Source organism: Lagenorhynchus albirostris, chromosome 2, assembly GCF_949774975.1.
Source record: "Lagenorhynchus albirostris chromosome 2, mLagAlb1.1, whole genome shotgun sequence".
Taxonomy (NCBI): Eukaryota; Metazoa; Chordata; class Mammalia; order Artiodactyla; family Delphinidae; genus Lagenorhynchus; species Lagenorhynchus albirostris.
Genome location: NC_083096.1, coordinates 132,039,896 through 132,060,637, shown reverse-complemented (window position 1 = coordinate 132,060,637; position 20,742 = coordinate 132,039,896). Strand labels below are relative to the sequence as shown.

The following is a 20,742-nucleotide window of genomic DNA, read 5'->3' as shown; positions in this document are numbered from 1 at the left end:
TTTTAAAAAATATCAATTTATGCCCACTTTGAAAATACTTATGTAAGTATTTGATGGTTCTAATTAGTGAAGAAAATGATCTGCCTAAGAAACATGTGGTTACATATTGCAATACACTTAAAGAAAGTCGTTTGTACATTGACTGTGTTGTCATATTATGCAAAGAAAGTAAATTGTTTTGGACATGTTTAAAGTATTTTTCTTTTAATTTATTTAAAAATGAGAACAAAATGTTACCTGGTTTCCTTTTGACATAGAATTAACTTTTTATCTGCTAATAAGTCCTTAGCTTTTTCCATTTATCAATTTTTTAAATTAATATGCATGAGACAACTTCTATAGGAGCATAATTTGGGACAAATATGAACTGCAGGTATTTTTGAATACCTTCAAAGTGCCATGTCATATGACTTAGACAATCCTTATTAATAATGTTCATATCCGTGGTAATATTCTTTTTCTATACATCAGTGCTAGATAAAAATTAATAATTTCCTAGTGTCTACAGTGGTTATTACATAATTTTTAATTAGTGAAAAATGGCTATATGGGTGCTTTCCCTAGATATCCTTTTACTGTTATTGTTCTAAGTATCAATCTTTATTTTTCTTTTATTATGTTTACATATAAACATCTACTTACTAGAGGATTCTTCCCCACTTACATTACTTTTCCCTCCTAAAGTAGAGATTCTGAAAGTTTTCACTGTATATATTGTAGGACACTTACAACATTTGGTAAATGATACTTTTAATTTTTTTATTTTAATTTTTTTATAAATTTATTTATTTATGGCTGCATTGGGTCTTTGTTGCTGCACACGGGCTTTCTCTAGTTGTGGCGAGCGGGAGCTACTCTTCATTGAGGTGCGTGGGCTTCTCATTGTGGTGGCTTCTCTTGTTGCCAAGCACGGGCTCTAGGTGCGCGGACTTCAGTAGATATGGCACGCGGGCTCAGTAGTTGTGGCTCATGGGCTCTAGAGCGCAGACTCAGTAGTTGTGGCACCCAGGCTTAATCGCTCTGCTGCATGTGGGATCTTCCCGGACCAGAGCTCGAACCCATGTCCCCTGCATTGGCAGGTGGATTCTTAACCACTGCGCCACCAGGGAAGCCCTGGTAATTGATACTTCTAAATGACAATTACAATAGTCATTTTTCAGATAGAAGTATCAAGATAGGTCTGCAAATTCAATGTAGTTGTTTATTCTCTGTATTCTTATGAAGAAGATTTTTTTTCATTTATTTATCAAATATTTATTGAAGACCTTATAAACCAAGTATCATTTTAGGTGCTTAAGATACAGATACATCAGAGTACAAAAAATACAAAATCCCTGCCCTTATGAACTTACATCTAGTGGAGGAAATAAACAATAAATAATAAACGTAATAAATAGTAGGGGATTCCCTGGTGGCGCAGTGGTTGAGAGTCCGCCTGCTGATGCAGGGGACACAGGTTCGTGCCCCGGTCTGGGAAGATCCCACATGTTGCGGAGTGGCTGGGCCCGTGAGCCATGGCCGCTGAGCCTGTGTGTCCGGAGCCTGTGCTCTGCAACGGGAGAGGCCACAACAGTGAGAGGCCCGCCTACTGCAAAAAAACAAAACAAACAAACAAAAAAAAACCCCATAATAAATAGTAAATGACATAGTGTGTTAGAAAGTGATAAGTGCTATGGGAAAAACGTAGAGGAAAAGGGGCATTGTGAATACAAGGGAATATGAGTTGCCATTGAAAGGGCGTATTAGTGTATGCTTCATTAGAGGTTGACATTTGAGCAGACTTTGAAAGAGGTGTATTAATTATCAACTGCTGTGTAACAAACTACCCCAAAACTCAGTGGCTTAAAACAATTAAACGTTTGTTTGCTTATGAGCAGTTCTTTTGGTCTGAGCTGGGCTTGGCTTTTCTCTGTAGGGCTTACTCATGCATCTTTGGTCAGCTGCAGGTTAGCTGGTGGCTGGCTTTAACTGATCTTGGCTGGGCCCTTTCCTTTGTATGGGTTTCAGCTGAGACAACTTGATTCAGCCTTTTATAGTCTCTTACCCTCTAGCAAGTTAGCCTGGACTTGTTCTTATGGTATAACAGGACTCTAAGAGAGAAAGCAGAAGCACCATAGGCCTGGGCTCAGAACCAGCACATTACTTTGTTACATTCTGTTGTACACAGCAAGTCAAAAGGCAAGTACAGATTTACAAGGTGGAGAAATAGATTTGATATCTTGATGGAAGAGCTACAAAGTCACATTGCAAGGGGTTGTGGATACAGAGAGGGATGGCCATTTTTGCTGTCTTCCACAGGAGGCAAGGGAGTAAGTTTTGTGGATGTAGGGCTGGTGGAAGGGGATGGGTGAAGAGTGGAGGAAGTGACAGGTAGAGGGAATCCTGTTCAGAGGCTCTGAGGTGAGAGTGTGCTTGGTGTTAGAAGAACAAGGTGGCTAGACTTGGTATATTGAAGTAAGTAAGGAGAGAGTGTAGGGGCTGAAGACAGGGAGAAACAAGGACAAAAATCAGGTACAGTTTTGTTTTGTTTTTTGCCATAATGAGAACTTGGACTTTTACTCTGAGAGAAAAGAGGAACCCTTAGGAGGCTGCCATCAAAATTTTCTCTTCATCTTTGATTTTCAGTAGTTTGAATATGTGTCTTGGTGTTTTGGGTTTTTTTTGTTGTTGTTGTTGTTGATGCTGTTTTTGACTTTTGGGGAGGTTTTTTGTTTTTTGGTTGTTTGTTTGTTTGTGTTTATCTTTTTGGTATTTATCCTACTAACGGCTCTCTGAGTTTCTTAGATTTATGGCTTGTTGTCTCATTACTTTTAGATAATTTTCCATCTTTATCTCTTCTGCTCTCTCTTTGCTTCCACTTATACACCTGACATCTCGTTCTCCTGTGTGCCACCACCAATAAGCCAGTGCTTGCATCTCATCTCTCCTTGGAGGGGTCTGTCTTTCCTTGGATTTCAGGCTGCTTGGTTGTCCTGTGACCTCAGCTCTGACAGGTTCAAGAAATGTTATAATTTTGTATTTCATGCATTTTTTTCTCATTGTTAGGGTGGAAGCAACATTCTTCCAACTTTCAACTGCATTAGAGGATTTTTAAATAGAGATGGAACATAATCTGACATATTTTAACAAGAGCAGTCAGATTGCTGTATTGAAAACAGATTGAAGGTACAGAAAGCAAGGGGTCCAGCTAGGACTCTATTGCAGACTTCTAAGAGGGGACTGGTGTTGCTTTGAACTGGGTTGTAGAGGGTATAAGAAGTAGAGATTCTGGATATATTTTGAAGGTCAAACCATAGCATTTCCTGAGGCTTCGTTATGATACGTGAGAGAAGGGAAAAGTTAAAGATGATTCAAGGATTTGGGGTTTTAGCAACTGGAAGGAATGAGTTACTCTTATCTGAGATAGAAAAGAGTATAGATGGACAGTTTTTTTTTTTTTCAGATGTTTGGGAAAGCCAGTTTTAGACATAGAAATCCAAGTGGAAATGTCAAATAGGCAGTTGGGTATATGGGTCTAATGTTCAGAGGAAAGGTCCTAGCAGGAGATACAAATTTTGGAGTTAACAGCATATAGATGATGTCTAACATCTCTTCCTCCTATGCTCCTTTACAGGTAAGCCAGTGCTTGCATCTTCTCTCTTCTTGAAAGGGTTTGTTTGTCCTTGGATTTCAGCCTACATGGTTGCCTTGCAACCTTAGCTTTCTGATGAGTTTAAGAAAAGTTATGATTTTTAGAAAGTGTGTATATAGAGAATGTTTCTAACAATTTCATTGTGTATAGGTATATGCCTTATTGCAAATGATATGATGTTTATAAAAATGGATGTGTATTTCTAAAAAAGAAATCCAAATGGGAAAGAAACCACTACTTTTTTAAATAGGAAAGAGTAAGTAGTGATTGCTTATTTTAAGATGTTTGGGTTTTTTTGTTTATAGGAAAACCATCCCCTTGGTTATCAGTTGATACTGCCTTGTATATTCTTAAGGAAAATGAGAGTCAAGCAAATCTACAGCTCATGTGTTTTACTGAACTACGAAATAGAGAGGTATACATATTTATTTTCTAATGTTTAGTTAAAAATATAGTATGACCTCAAGTTTGAGGAAAATAATCATTTTTCTATATATTTTAAAACTTTTTATCTTCCCTTCCAATTAAGGTATATACAGTAATCACTATTCATATTACATATGTTTTATTAATTGTGAAGGACTTTTTCTTATTTGCTGAGATTTAAAAATTGAGGATTGATTGGCCATTTTGGCTTCATAACTTATAAGTTGTGTGACATTGTACTTTACTTTCCTCTTTTCTAATGCCCTGATACCGCACATGTGAATATTTTTTTGTTATACTCAATAAAAATGATTGATGCCAGTGGATTTTTTCCCCCTAAATACAAGCAATTCAAGGCTTTGAAAAAGTTCCTCTAGATGTTTGTCTTACTTATACTACTATGGCAAAAAAGAAAAACTTCAAGATTACTATCCTCAGGCTTGACTCATAGGGTCCAAAAATAGATTGATCTGAAGAAATGCTTTCAAATGATTTTATATGTTGCCCATGGGGTTGTTCTGATCTTTTCTAATTATATATTTACTCAGAGGCCAAATATGTGAGGCAGATACATAAATGTGGCTATTTGTTTTATGAGGACTACAAAATATATCTGCTACACAATAACAGGAATAATACTATTCAAGGGCTTACTGCAATATCATATTTAATCTTTATATAGGCCCAACGACAGACAAACATTTCCCTGATGGAATGTTATATAAAAGTCTTTATTGTTGGCTTCTAACAGACAAGAATAGTTATAGGCAAGAAACAAATAAAATGACAGCAGTTAATGTTTTGATTAAACTCTTCTTCAAAACTGACTACAAAGTTAAATTCAAGATAAAGCATTGTCTAAAACAATAGCTTTCCCACTTTGTTTTGCTTAAAATTACTTTCTTACGAGATTACATGTATAAAAATGTTAGTACATAGCAAGCCTATAATAAAATTTGAATGAGTTTCTATTTACCTCTTTCCTATAGGCCTCTGTTTATCTTTAATATGTCATATTTACAAAGGATTTTTAGTTTTAGTTTCACAATTATTTTCTTTAAGAAGAGTTTTGTGCCCATGAAAGACTTTCCATTTGCCAACCACTGTGGCAGTTCAAGTTTATATGTAGAGATAAGGGAGGTTCAAGGGATAACATATATTAGGAAACAGCAAGAACTGCTTTTCATTCCTGGATATCAGTCAACATCTGGCCAATCTAAAAGATTATGATTTCCAAAAGATGGGTTTGGTCAATCTTTAGTTTTCAAAATGGCCCTCACTTTTATTGGATTGCTTCTTTTATCAAAATAGGACATGGTCACTTTAGGATGATTATGGTTCCTCTGACTTGTGAAGGTAGAAATAGGGCCGAACCCAGAATTTGGATGAGCAACTTTGTTTTGTATATGAGTCCCCAGGATGACCTAAAATAAACCTGGGATTTGAAAGGAGTTTTAGACACAATACCAGACAGAATTCCCTAGGGTTATTCTGTGCTGAAGGGCAAATGGCTACTTGCTTAGATATTATACATGACTAGGAAATGCTTACTTAGGTTTAATATATTTGACAGAGACAATCCCTAGGTTTTATAGGAAGCCATTGGGCTCCAGAAAGCACCTAGAAGGTTCATAGAGGGATGCCATTTTGCTTTTTCTTATAGAACAGGAGAATAAAATGTTTTCCTATACAAATGTCTTGGCACTCATTATAAATATCCTGTGATGGAAAAGAATTTTGTATAAGGTAGGTTTATCTGGGACTCTGCCTTCTTGTTTTATAGTCCATATTACATAAATAGTAGTAAAATTCCAGTGCTTTTGTCCACAAAATTGTATTTTTACAAATATGGTTAATTCATACAAATAGTGAACTCTTTTAAAATATATTTAATTTTTATGTTGTGTCATAGCAATCTGAATTACAAATCATATGTTTATATTTGAATCAAATTAGGCAACTATAACCCAGAAAAATTCCTCTAAGATTTTTCTCTTTGCTTCCTTTTGAAATATTTGCATAAAAAACATTTTTGAAGATTATTGGGAAGATTTAGAAGTTATATAACTTCTAACCTGTTACAGTTTTAGGCATTTGTTTTTAAAATATATAAAGTACTACGTCTAATATTATTAGCCTTACCATTAACAAAAAGATTTTGAAGCCTATAAAACATTGATAGAACCATAATAGAATTGGTGAATATTGGTATAAAAAGAAACTGTTTCTAATGCTTCTCTTTCATAAGAAAGATTAAAAGTCATTAAGACTCATGGTGGTTGTTTGTTTGTTTGTTTTTAAAATTCTTTTGTAAAAGATGTTTGGGTGGACTGGTGAACTAGGACCTGGAATTTACTGGTTAATTCCTTCCACAACTGGCTGCAGGCTAAAGAAAGAAATAAAACCAATAACAGAAGAAGCCCAACTTGTACATAGAGATGAAACAGGGGAATTATTTCTCACAAAGGAATTTAGGTAAGTTTTGTTTATTAAAGTTAAGAGCTATTACATCTAGACTGGATATATATCAGTAGCCTGTCTTCCATCCTTTCCTTTGGCTAGCTGCAAATCCCAACCCCACATTCTAATCAATAGCTCAACTCATCCACTAGGCATCTGAAAGTGACCTTCTACTCATAGGTCTGGGACTGCCATTCATTTCTGGGTTCCATACATTTGGCAAGTCAACTTTAGTTGCGTATCTACTGATTTCTCATCCACTAGAAATAGGTCCTGCTAGTTGCACTATTGACTTAGATAGCTATCAAATATGAAATCCAAATAGGGTAGTTCTCCCATACCATACATGTACACAGTAAGATCTGGCTGCAGGTAGAGAGGAAGAAGAAAGTAGATGGACAAAGGAGAAAAGAAGAAGGGAACTTCTCTTTGAGTTCCTACTACATGTTGACATGCTGGGGTTGCTTTGGAAACTTGTTTATGTCATGTAATACTAGACTGAGTAACATATATATTTGGATACATTAATTTTATCATTCACAAATATTGTTTTTTATTTTATTCTTTTGCATTATGGTTTATTATAGGATATTGAATATAGTTCCCTGTGCTATACAATAAGACCTTGTTGTTTATCCATTCTATATATAATAGTTTGCATCTGCTAGTCCCAAACTCCCAATCCAACCCTCCCCCACTCTCCCTCTCCCTTGACAACCATAAGTCTGTTCTCTGTGTCTGTGAATCTGTTTCTGTTTCGTAGATAAGATCATTACAAATATTGTTTAATGCCTTTATATTACTTCCTTTTGAAAGTTATCCTCATAGAAACCTTTTTCAGTCTAGTTGCCTTAGAGACAAATAATTTGCTATTTTTTGTAATTTTAGGTCAACTTTATCAGATATATTTGAAGTAATTGATTTAGATGGAAATGGTCTTCTCAGCCTTGAAGAATATAATTTTTTTGAACTGAGAACAAGTGGTGAAAAATGTGATGAAGATGCTTGGGCTGTCTGCAGAGGTAAGCACTTTTCTTTTTCTTAATGGTTATGTAAAACATATATATATATACATACACACACCCTTTCATCCTTAAGAAATGAAATGTCAAATTTCTCCATGGAATATTGTAGCAATTGGGACAGTTTAAAAGTAGTAGTATTGTTTGTAGACCATAAAAAATTAAACATTTATTTTCCTTAAATTGGTAGTTGGTGTAGTACTCAAGTTAAAAGAAAATGTGAATTAATTAATCATAATTTCTATGTTCTTTGGAGCTTAGAATGTAAAAAACTTTGTCTTACCTCTGATAGCAAAGGGACTGAAGTGATTGAGAGACCCAAACTGTGCCCAGGAGAGGGCAGCAAAGAGCTAATAGGCTAGAGTTTTACTAAAAATTAAGAGGTTTCCAAGAAGTCGTTTATATATGTTAAGAATTCTTTTGTTTTTTGTATTTGAGTTGAATTAAGAAAGTCCATCGATGGACGTATAAAAGCCAAAAATGCTAAGATAGGCAAAGAAAAATACTGAGAGCGAGGCGAAGTCAGTTGTCACTTGCGAGGAGTCTGGGAAGAGGGTAGAGCTTGTATATTTAAGCCAAGGACTAAAAGGTCAAAGGGGAAAGCCAGAAAGCCACAGCCAACTATAGATCACAGAACAAGAAGTTGAGGAGGCTAGAATGCAGTCAGGAGAGAGATTAACTCACATGTTGCTGTCACTGGGGTAGTAATGTGTCCTAATCCTCTGGTTCTTGAAATGGTCTAAGCTTGGCAGTCAGTGAGCCAGAGAGGAGTCTGATAAGTCTGTTTATCTAAACAGCAAGTAAGGTAGAAATATTATTAATATAAAGGTTTTTAAAAATACATCTCTTTTTAACTGACAGTTTATATACTGTAATCAGTAACAAGAAATGTATATTGATTTATAATAGTAAACGTCAATTAACAAGATTGATAACACACATAATAGAGTATTATTTTTAGGAGGATGTAATCATCCTGTAACTTTAATGATATAATATTTTGATTCTCTTTGTTCCCTTGTCATATATCAGTTGAATATATTTGTATGAGTATTTTCTGAGTTCTCTATTCCACTGATCTGTTTGTCTCATCTGTCACCAGTACCACATTGTCTTGATTACTGTAGCTTTAATGTAAGTCTTGAAGTTGGGTTTTAATAAACTTAAAAACTTAATGGAGAATTGATCATTTTAAGTTTTAAAAGTAGACTATTGATAGTCTCTATAGCATAGTATCTAGGTACATTTTTCTTGAAAGTAATAATTTCTTTGTATTATATATCAAATATTAATTTTTTTCATCTTGCTTTTCTACTTAGTAGCTCCAGCTTCCATTTTAGTGGCTACCATGTCTTTCTATGATCTAATTTAATCTACATTTACTTTTTTTCCTTACAAAAGTTATGAGTCACTTTCCAAACTCTAAACATTTTAAACTATTAATCAGTCAACCAGTTTTAAGCAGTTATGTCTCTGCCTCTTTTCTCACAGTATTGTGTACAAAAGAGACATCTCAAATAAGAGTACCCATTTTCCTTGGGTATATTATAGATGGGAGTTGGAAAATAAGATCTTTCTTTGTTGTAGGACAATTAACAGAATGTAATCTAAAATGAGTAGCTGTTTATTGTCTATATTATAGAAACATTCAGGAATTATATATATCTAGATATTTCTTCATGAATTTATGCTTATAAACAATGTTAAAATGGGTACTTAGATTTGTCTGGGACATTCGTGGACTCCAAAGTGTTCCCCATTATCTAACAGTTTTTTAAGGACCAGTGGACAATTCAGTTAAAATTAAAGCAATTAAGAATATAGCAGTCTCCTTAAACCTGGCACCATCCACATTTCCCTTTTGAAACACCAGTAGTTTGGGGGGTATTACATCAAATTCATTTGGGTTTAAGTAGCAAATATATAAGAAGCATTTTAATTTTTGAAATACAGCACTGGCTTTGGCAGCACATATACTAACTTTTGAAATATATGTCAGTATATACTTTAGATAAGCAGGCAGGTTGGAATTTACCCAGAAAAATTAAAGTTTCCTCTGATTTTGAAATATATTTGCACTATTTTTGACTTCAGATCTTGTTGAAAAACTAAATCATGCACTGTGACAGTGCTTATGCTGAGTTGTGGAAAATTAGAACAGTATCTCTCAAACATGTTTTGAGTTATTCTTATTTCACTTTTGTAGTGCTCACAGATTCCTAAGGCCTCCTTTAAAATAAACATTTGTGAATACTAATATATAATAGACATTTTAGTAAGTGTATGAATTTTTAAATTATGTAAGAAAGAAACTTCTGGTTGTTTTGACAGAGAATTTCGATACAAAGAAGAATGAACTAACAAGACAGGGCTTTATGGATCTGAATCTAATGGAAGCCAATGATGGAGAAGGAGATCCTCGTGACCTTTGGGTAACTCTACACTCAATGGGCTACAATAAAGCTCTGGAACTGACAGAGGTAAAACAATCTTGAAGTTTTTCAGTGAGTTTAATGTACATAATATTTTACCCCATGAGCATTTTCCTGACACAGAGCAAAGAGGAGGCCCTGCTCAACATCCAGTGAAGACTTTGGTCACCACAAGTCCAATCACACCCCCTATCAAGGGGATAACAGCCAGCACACACTGAGGAAAAATGTGGCAGGCATCCATACTAAAAACATCCCTCGCACCAAAACTATTAGACTCATGTAGGCTACACAGGAATACTCCCACATAAAAACAGCCCTTCATGACCACAGTAGATACCTGTTTCTCCTAAATTCAGAGTCAGAGAAATATAAGTAGAATGAAGAATCAGAGGAACGACTCCCAATGAAAAGAACAAGAGAAAGTCCCTGAAAGGACAAACAATGAAACGGACCTCTCCAGTCCACTAGATCCCAAGTTCAAAGAGGAGGTAATAACAGCACTGAAGGGGGAGTTCCCTGGTGGTCTAGCAGTTAGGATTCAGCACTTTCACTGCCATGGCCTGGGTTCAATCCCTGGTTGGGGAACTGAGATCCTGCAAGCCTCATGGTGCAGCCAAAATAAACAAAACAAAGCAACAACAAACACTGAAGGAACTAAGAAAGCCTATTGATAGAAATGCAGATCACTGTGACAAGGAACTAGAAACTATAAAAGAGGAGCCAATTAAAATTAGAAAACTCACTTGCTGAGATGAAAGCCAAGGTAAAGGCAGTAAATAGCAAACTAAGTAATACAGAAGAACGAATAAGTTATCTGGAAGACAGGATAATGGAAATCACCCAACCAGAACAGCAGACAGAAAGCTAAACAGCAAAAAAAAAAAAAAAAAAAGAAAGAAAGAAAGCAATATATGAGACCTATAGGATAATATAAAGCAAGCCAATCTATGCATAATAGGGATCCCAGGAGAAAAAGAGAAAAAGAGATTGAAAATGTATTTGAGGAAATTTTGGCTGAAAACTTCCCAAACCTAAAGAAAGAAACATATCCAGGTACAGGAAGCACAGAGGGTCCCAAACAGGATGAGCCCAAACAGAACTATATCAAGACATATTATATAATTAAAATGGCAAACCTCAAAGATAAAGAGGGGATTCTAAAAACAGCAAGATAAAAACAAAGAGTTAGTTACAAGGGAGGCCCCATAAAGCTGATTTCTCTACAGAAACATTGCAGGCCAGAAGGGAGTGGCAAGACATATTCCAAGTCCTGAAAGGGAAAAACCTGCAACCTAGGATACTCTACCCAGAAAAATTATCATTTAGAATAGAAGGAGAGATAATGAATTTTTCAGATAAGCAAAAACTAAAAGAATACAGCAATACTAAACCTATCCTAAAAGAAATATTGAATGGTCTTCTCTAAATAGAAAAGAAACAAGAATCTATAGGAAAGAGAAAATCACAGTCAAATCAGGCATTACACAGAAAAACAGTTTCTTTGTGAAAGCAGTGATAACTACAATGAACAGCAAAAGCATAAACATGAATATGAAAAAGAGGACATCAAAATAAAATGTGGCGGAGAGGAGTAAGAAAATTTAGGATTTTTTTTTAAGAATGTGTTTGAGCCTATATGACTACCAGTCTAAAGCAAGTAGATATACTAATGGGTTAACATACTTGAAAAACAGGGTAACCACAAATCAAAAAACATATAATAGATTCACAAAAAACAAAAACAAAAGAACTCAAGCATAACACAAAAGAAAACCATCAAACCACCAAAGGAAAAGCAAAAAGAGAAAGAAAGGAACAAAGAAGAAATTGAAAATCTACTGGAAAACAAGGTTTACAATGGCAGTAAATGCATATCTATCAATAATTACCTTAAATGTCAATGGACTAAATGCACCAGTCAAAAGACATAGAGTGGCAGGTTGGATAATAAAACAAGAGCCTACAATATGCTGCCTACAAGAGACCCACTTTAGGGTGAAGTACGCACACAGATTGAAAGTGAGGGGATGGAGAAAGATATTTCATGCAAACTGAAATGACAAGAAAGCAGGGGTAGATAGCAATATTCAGACAAAATAGACTGTAAAATAAAGGCCATAAAGAAAGATAAAGAAGGACACTATATAATGATAATAGGATCAATACAAGAAGAGGACATAACACCCATTAACATATATGCACCCAATATAGGAGCACCTAAATACATAAAACAAATACTAACAGATATAAAGGGAGAAATTGATGGGAATACAATAATTGTAGAAGACTTTAACACCCCACTGATATCAATGAACAGATCATCCAGACAGAAAATCAATAAGGCAACAGAGATCCTAAATCAGATAATAGACCAGTTAGACTTAATTGCTATTTTCAGGACATTACATCCAAAAAACAGAATACACATTCTTTTCAAGTGCATATGGAACATTCTTTAGGATAGACCGTATACTAGGACACAAGCCTCAGCAAATTTAAGAGGACAGAAATTATTTCAAGCATCTATTCTGACCACAATGGCATGAAACTAGAAATCAACCACAGAAAGAGAAATGAGAAAAAAATGATTACATGGAGACTAAACAACATGCTACTGAAAAACCAATGGTCAACAATGAATTAAATAAACAACTTAACCTATCACCTACCACCTTCTTAGGAAAAAAAGAACAAACAAAAATTAAGGTCAACACAAGAAAGGAAATAATAAAGATCAGAGAGTAAATAAATAAAATAGAGATAAAACACATTAGGAAAAATCAATAAAACGAAGAGCTGGCTTTTTGCAAGGGTAAGCAAAATCAACAAACCTCTGGCCAGGCTAACCAAGAAGAAAAGAGAGAGGACCCAAATAAACAAAATAAGAAATGAAAAAGGAGAAATAACAGCTGATACTGCAGAAATACAAAAAACCATAAGAGTATACTATGAACAATTATTTGCCAACAAATTGGACAACCAAGAAGAAATGGACAAGTTTTTAGAAGCATAAAGCCCACCAAAACTGAATCAAAAAGAAATAGGTAATTTGAAATGAAATAGAATCTATTAAAAAAAAAAATGAAATAGAATCACTAGAAATGAAATAGAATCTATAAAAAAAAAAAAACTCCCTGCAAACCAAAGTCCAGAATCAATGGCTTCACTGGGGAATTCTACCAAACATACAAAGAAGAACTTATACCAAACCTTCTCAAACTCTTCCAAAAAGTTGAAGAGGAAGGGACACTCCCAAAGTCATTCTATGAAGCCACCATCACCCTGATACCAAAACCAGACACTACCAAGAAAGAAAATTACAGGCCAATATCGTTGATGAATATAGAGGCAAAAATTCTAACAACACATAAAAAAGATCATACACTGTGATCAAATATATTCATCCCAGGGTGACAGGGATGGTTCAACATACGCAAATCAATCAATGTGGTACACCACATCAACAAAAGCAAAGACAAAGCACGTGATCATTACGATAGATGCAGAAAAAGCATTTGATAAAATTCAACATCCATTCATGATAAAAAAACTCTTACCAAAATGTGGTTAGAGGGAACATATCTCAACATTGTAAAAGCTATTTATGACAAACCCACAGCCAACATAATATTCAATGATAAAAGCTGAAAGCCTTCCCACTAAAATCTGGAACAAGACAAGGATGCCCACTCTCATCACTTCTCTTCAGCATAGTATTGGAAGTCCTAGCCACAGCAATCAGACAAGAAAATGAAATAAAACGTATCCAAATTGGAAGGGAAGAGGTAAAATTGTCATTATATGTAGATGACATGATACTATATGTAGAAAATCCTAAAGACTCCACGCAAAAACTACTAGAACTGATAACAAATTCAGCAAGGTATCAGGATACAAGATTAACATACAGAAATCTGTTGCATTTCTTTACACTGACAATGAAATATAAGAAAGGAAAGTGAAAAAAAATCTCTTTTAAAATCACATCAAATAATTAAATACTTAGCAATAAACCTGACCAAGGAGGTAAAAGACTTATATGCTGAGAACTATAAAACATTGGTAAAGGAAACTGAAGATGATTCAAAGAAATGGAAAGATATTCCATGCTCTTGGATTGGAAGAATTAATATTGTTTAAATGGCCATACTTCCCAAAGCAATCTGTAGACTTAATGAGATCCCTTTCATGACATTTTTCACAGAAATAGAACAAATAACCCTAAAATTTATATGGAATCACAAAAGACCCAGAATTGCCAAAACAATCCTGAGGAAAAAACAAAGCTGGAAGCATAATCCTCCCAGACTTCTGACAATACTACAAGGGTACAGTAATCAAAAGAGTATGGTGTTGGCACAGAAACAGACATATGGATCAATGGAACAGAATAGAAAGCCCAGAAATAAACAAACACACCTACAGACTATTAATCTTTGACAAAGGAGACAAGGATATACAATGGAGAAAAGACAGTCTCTTCAGCAAGTGGTGTTGGGAAAGCTGGACAGCTGCATGTAAATCAGTGAAGTTAGAACACTCCCTCACACCATACACAAAAATAAACTCAAAATGGCTTAAAGACTTAAATATAAGACATGACACCATAAAACTCCTAGAGGAAAACATAGGCAGAACAGTCTTTGACATAAATTGAAGCAATATTTTTTTTGATTCGTCTCTTAGAGTAATGGAGACAAAAGCAAAAATTAATAAATGGGACATAATTAAAAGCTTTGCACAGCAAAGGAAGCCATAAACAAAGTGAAAAGACAACCTATGGACTGGGATAAAACATTTTCAAATGATGTGACCAACAAGGGATTAATCTCCAAAATATCAAACAGCTCATATAGCTCAATATCAAAAAAAAAAAAAGCAATGCAATCAAAAAACAGGAGACCTAAATAGACATTTCTCCAAAGAAGACATATAGATGGCCAACACACACATGAAAAGATGCTCCATATCACTAATTATTAGAGAAATGCAAATCAAAACTACAATGAGGTACCACCTCACACTGGTCAGAATGGCCATCATCAGAAAGTCTGCAAATAATAAATGCTGGAGAGCGTGTGGAGAAAAGGGACCCTCCTACACTGTTGGTGGGAATGTAAATTGGTTCATACACTATGGAGAACTGTGGAGGTTCCTTAAAAAACTAAAAATAGAGTTACCATATGATCCAGCAATCGTGCTCCTGGGCACATATCCAGAGAAAACTCTAATTCAAAAAGGTACATGCACCCCAGTGTTCATAGCAGTGCTGTTTATAATAGCGAAGACGTGAAAGCAAACCTAAAAATCCATCAACAGAGGAATGAATGAAGAAGATGTAGTATATACATACATACACACAATGGAATACACACACACACACAATGGAATGCTACTCAGCCATAAAAAAGAATGAAATAATGCCATTTGCAGCAACGTGAATGGACCTATAGATTATCATAGTAAGTGTAGTAAGTCAGACAGAGAAAGACAAATATTATATGATATCACTTATATGTGGAATCTAAAATATGATGCAAATGAACTTATTTACAAAACAGAAACAGATTCACAGACATAGAACAAAAACTTATGGTTACCAAAGGGGAAAGGGGGGTAGGGATAAATTATTAGGAGTTTGGGATTAGCAAACTACTATATATATAAAATAGATAAACCACTGCATATAAAATAGATAAACAGCAAGGTCCTACTGTATAGAACAAAGAATTCTATTCAATATCTTGTAATAAACTATAATGGAAAAGAATATGAAAAATATATATATAATATATACATACATATCTGTGTGTTTACATATATACATACGTATATAACTGAATCACTTTGCTGTACACAAGAATCTAGCACAACATTGTATATTAACTATTTTACTTATAAAAATTAAATATATATTAAAGAAAAAACCAAGTTCTGATGACTGCTCATTACCATAACGACAGAATAGTCAGTTTTTTCATAAGTTTATGGGCACTTTTTTATTCCCAGTCTTTCCTTTTGATTTTCATCCAGCTAAGGCTGCAGAAAAAACCATCAACGATTCACTCAACCACTGATGTTGATTCTCTTTGAAGAGGTTTCCTCTGTGGAGATCTAATTTTCAGTTTGTGCATGTATCATGATTTCATCCTGTTTTTGCCTTTAAGTCATCTGTTGGGAAAGTAACTTTTTAAGTTACTGAAGCATTTTAAGATTCTGGACAACAGTTAAACTCTGAGACAAGTACAACTAGAAGTATTATAAGAAAGGGCTGAAGGGCACTCCAGAATCATGACCCCAGATTTTCCAGACTTGGCCAAGAAAAGTCCCAAGGACTCCTTAAGTCTATTTTTTATAGCCTTTTGTAGTTTTAGTTAGTTTTACTTCTAGTGTTAATCCAGGTACAACCTGAAGTATTAGCATTAGTGCAGACTCCTCCCTGATTGTTCAAAAGAAAGTCGAGGCTTTTTTATTATCTATACCCGTTTGTGTTAAAGAATTTAACTCAACTGGCTTGTTGTGCCCACAGGGCTTAGGCTATATTAATTACTGTGTCAACCAAAATGAAGGAGCAATGTTTTGATGACCATGTGGAGTGGCATAACTGCTGCGAATCGGCTTACTATCTTCAGGAGTCTTTTGCAGAAAGGGTTTTATTATTTTGGGGTGTATGTCAGGAAATATAACCCACTGAGGGTATTGGAGAGTCATACCCTTGTAATGGCCTAACTAATAGCTGTACAAAATAATTTACCTTGGTTCTGGGTTGGCATTAAATAGTCTGATTTCCACATAGAAGCTGCACAAGTCATGTAATCATCCTTTGTGGGATTGTAGGTATATTGTTTCTTGGTGTTTCTTGGTGCTGTAACTAATAATAAATATTGCATTTTTATTTCTCATAGTTCAAACATATTTTCCTTAAAGCCTAGACTTAGGAAAGTCAGTATTACTAATAAGGAGAACATGATAGGCTAAGTCAGACATATATACCCTTAAATCAGTAAAGAGGAAAGCTATGAATAAACAAGAGTGTTCAAAGAAGACTGTAACCTATAGAAGAATCTTGCTCCAGTGGTCTCGAGAGGAAGCTTCTTACTTCATATGGTCACGTGCTTATTGAAAGGTTTCTGGGTTAGCAGTTAATTCTGTGTACTGCTGGCTTCTGGAGGTTCTCTGGCAAACCTCACTTTAGGATCTTTAAAGGATGTGTCTTTCTAATTCTGTTAAGGCCCTTATCGTTTTCCCAGAGATTTGGGAACGATAAAGACAAAAATGTTTTTGAGTACATAATCCAAATTTATGAATAATTGTTCCAGTTAAATGTGTCCCTTGTCACGGGATCAGTAATTTGGAATGTCCTAGGCAGTCATGATGGTTGTGACCTTTCAACAGGGAAATATTTTGATCCATTCTGAAAAGAAATGTGCTATTATTAGTACGACATATTCAGAAACCATGGCAGGAGAGGCAACTGTATAAATTCAATTTGGACATGCCCAGAGTCTTTTAGAGCATAGTCTCAGTTCATGTCCCTCAATTTTTTTAGGTTAATTTAGTTACAAATAAAGCATAGACCGACTTTATCCTTCATCATCCTAGGAAGGTTCTTTCCTTAGTGTTTGATATTATAGCCAGTTTGTCCCTATTGGAATGAATTGTTTCACAGAGGATTTTATCCTTTATTTTTGTAGTCCAGGTGGCTATTTTGGTTTTGTCAGATCTTAATCCTCGTGGTTCTTATAACCTGATTGTACCCATTATTTCTTTTCAGAATTTGGGAGGCCAAAGTTTGTATATCTACAATGCAATCCTTGAACTTTTCCATGGATTTTATTTTATTATTCTTACAATGCTTTTACATAAGGACTTTAGTCAGAGTAGTCTGTTTAATATAATGGTCTGTTAAAAGTATTTGTATAGTACTTCTAAAGTATTTCTGTGGTATCTATAGTATAGATATTAGCTTCTATAGAACTTCTTTTACTGTCTCTTCCTTTATGATAGCAATTATTTTAGGTATTAAATCATGTATTTGTTGTTCATTTTTAAAGAGTACTTGAGAAAGTGCAAAAAAACCTTGTTTTTTTCTATAACATTTTTTAAAAGTCAATTATTCTAAAAGCATACTAGCTGTTAGCTAGTATGTGTATTTTACTCTCTTCTTCTAGTGATTTGATATGCCTTAGAGAGAACCATAATTTAATCATTTGAGCTAAGCTATTTCATGGTAAGGAAATAGATTTTACAAAAGAGACTAGGCTACTTATTATGTCAAGCCTGGTATTGTCCTTTTTATTTTTTTAAATATAACCCCATCAACAAACAATATTAAGTCAGGATTTGGTATTGAAGCATCCAAAATTTTTTTCTGGGTATGGATACTTCTTGATTTACAGAATCATAATGAGGAGATTCTCCTCATTCAGTAAGGGTTATAGAGTTGTTGGGTTGAAAGTATTGAATCAGCAGATGGTAATAGAGGGAGAAAGTAATAATTCATAATTAATTAATTGGTATAAAAATATTGAATACTTCCATTAATGATAGGGATATACACATGTGATAACATTTTATTTAAAGGATTCATACAAAATCTGAAGGTATTTGGACTGATTTAGTTTTGACTGATACCTGTAAGTGCTCTGAGACGATGAGCCTGTTCAGTTAAGGTATTAGCTTTGATAGGCAATGGTTCTTTGATGTGTGCTATGTTACTGAGTTAATATACCTAGAGCATGACCTAACATTTTCATGTTTGTAAAAAAAAAAAATTATGATAATTTAGGAAGAATCCATTTAAAATCTTATGAGCTGTGTTCTAATTGGTTTGAATACGTCTGTAGAGTCTTTTGCCCATAAGGATTCAGGAACCGTTTTTTGGCAATTTCTTGAGTTGTATATTATGTCTAAATGAGCTATATTTTGATCCCACCTATTAAATTAGTAGGTATTGTGTCACAAAGACTAACCAAAGTATCAGTTACAGGTTAGGATTTAGGAAAGGGCTTAGGTTTGTTTGAAATCTCATTAATTGAATGGTTTTAGTAAACCAAAGTTTATTTTAAGCATTCTATAAGTTACTATATACTCTCAGTTTGTCTTATTTTTTTCCTCTACAATCAGGCACAGCCAGTCACTTTTACTTTATTTTTTCTTATTAAACCCCCTAATTCAGTTTTAGAATTATAGGTTATCCACTGTCTCTATCAACTTATAAAGGCAGATCCTCTTTCAAAGAGCCGCATAACTTCTTTATTATTCCTCCTGCAAGAGCATTGCCCCTATGTCACCATAACAATAATTTGTTCTTTATTGGACGTTGATAAGCAAAACGTATGCCTAGTTTTTTTCCTTTTTTCCTTCTCTTCTTTTTAAAAAAATAATTTCATGGTATAAATTCCTTTTGGAATTCAGAACTGGGAAAAATTTCCTTCGTTTTTTTAGATATTGAGTAATACACTATGTAATATGTAATACACTCTAATTACACTCTAATACACTCTAATTACGCTATGTAATACACTCTCTTTCACTTTTATCTTGGCTAACAGGTAGCTAAGAGCCACACTTTGTGCAAAATTTTAGTAGCATGCCTTAATCTAGGTTTTTTTTATTACAATCTTCCCCGTCTTCCTTATTATATATTGTTAATATTTTTACAATTACCAATTTACAATGAATTGTTTTCTTCCTTATTGTATGCTTCCTATATTAACTTAGTAGGATAAAAAAGATAAGTAAATAAAAGATCAAGTCCATGAACAGAAAAAAGTAATACAGTTAAAGGGCACCATTTTTAGAGTAGGTAAGATTTTATTTAAAAATTTTAGGGAATATGTCTTTAACAAAGACTTTAAGATGTTTACAGTCAGTGATATCTGAATGTAATATTGATACTCTTTGGTTGAATAAGACAAATAAGCAAGACTTGAAAAATGGTAGAATAATACCAGAATCTATTCAGTACTGAAAAAATAAATTAAACCTTTAAAATGCCATAATCATTACAATTTTTTTTAGAATTCTATATTGTGAAATATTTTGACACATATTACTATTAGATATTTCTAGCAACTCTTGGCAGGATATATACTGTTTATCCCCACCTTCTCAATGAAGAAACCCAGCCTCATAGAAGTGAAGTGACTTCCCCAGATCACGAAGCTAGTCAATGGCAAAACCCAATTACAAACTCAGATCTTCTGCTTTCTTTTCCAGTGATTTTTCAGACTACTATCTCTTAAAAAGGTGACTTTATTATTGCCAAAGGTTGGAGTCATTAAATGTTTTTAAACTTTTTTTAAAAAAATAAAAATGTATATTGTTCTACTAAGTTCAGACTTTTATCTTTTGTCCCCATAATAAAAAGTTGATCATCAATGTGTGTGAATTCATTCATTTACTCAACGAATACACTTTAATGCCTACATAAAGTAAGCTTGTAATAAAGAGGCACAGTGATGAATAAAATAGTCAAAAATTCTGCCCTCATGGACATTCCATGAAGGAGGATGACTGATTAAATGCAAAATTAATAAAATCATTTCAAAAGTGTTTTGAAGGGAACAAGCCAGTGGCCAAAGTAGAGAACAGTGGGGGAGTGAAGGAGATTGGGGGACCAGAGCCACTCTCTCTGCAGAAGTGACACTTAAGCTTAAACTTGAAAGAGGAGGATGAGATATATATGTGAAAAGGTATGAATCTTCTAAGCAGTGAGAATACTACATACGAAATCCCTGACACAGGAAAGAGCTTTATTTGTTCT

The 20,742-nt window shown here is 34.3% G+C and overlaps 1 protein-coding gene across 3 annotated transcripts in view; it reads left to right on the top strand.

Annotated features, from left to right (window-relative positions):
* EFCAB7 (EF-hand calcium binding domain 7) overlaps positions 1-20,742 on the top strand; it is a 48,163-nt gene that overhangs the window by 23,080 nt on the left and 4,341 nt on the right. For all 3 annotated transcript variants that reach the window (XM_060139858.1, XM_060139856.1, XM_060139859.1), the window contains exons 8-11: positions 3,937-4,046; positions 6,375-6,532; positions 7,406-7,539; positions 9,871-10,019. In XM_060139858.1, coding sequence (XP_059995841.1) covers positions 3,937-4,046; positions 6,375-6,532; positions 7,406-7,539; positions 9,871-10,019 — 551 coding nt within the window. The remainder of the gene's footprint in view (positions 1-3,936; positions 4,047-6,374; positions 6,533-7,405; positions 7,540-9,870; positions 10,020-20,742) is intronic.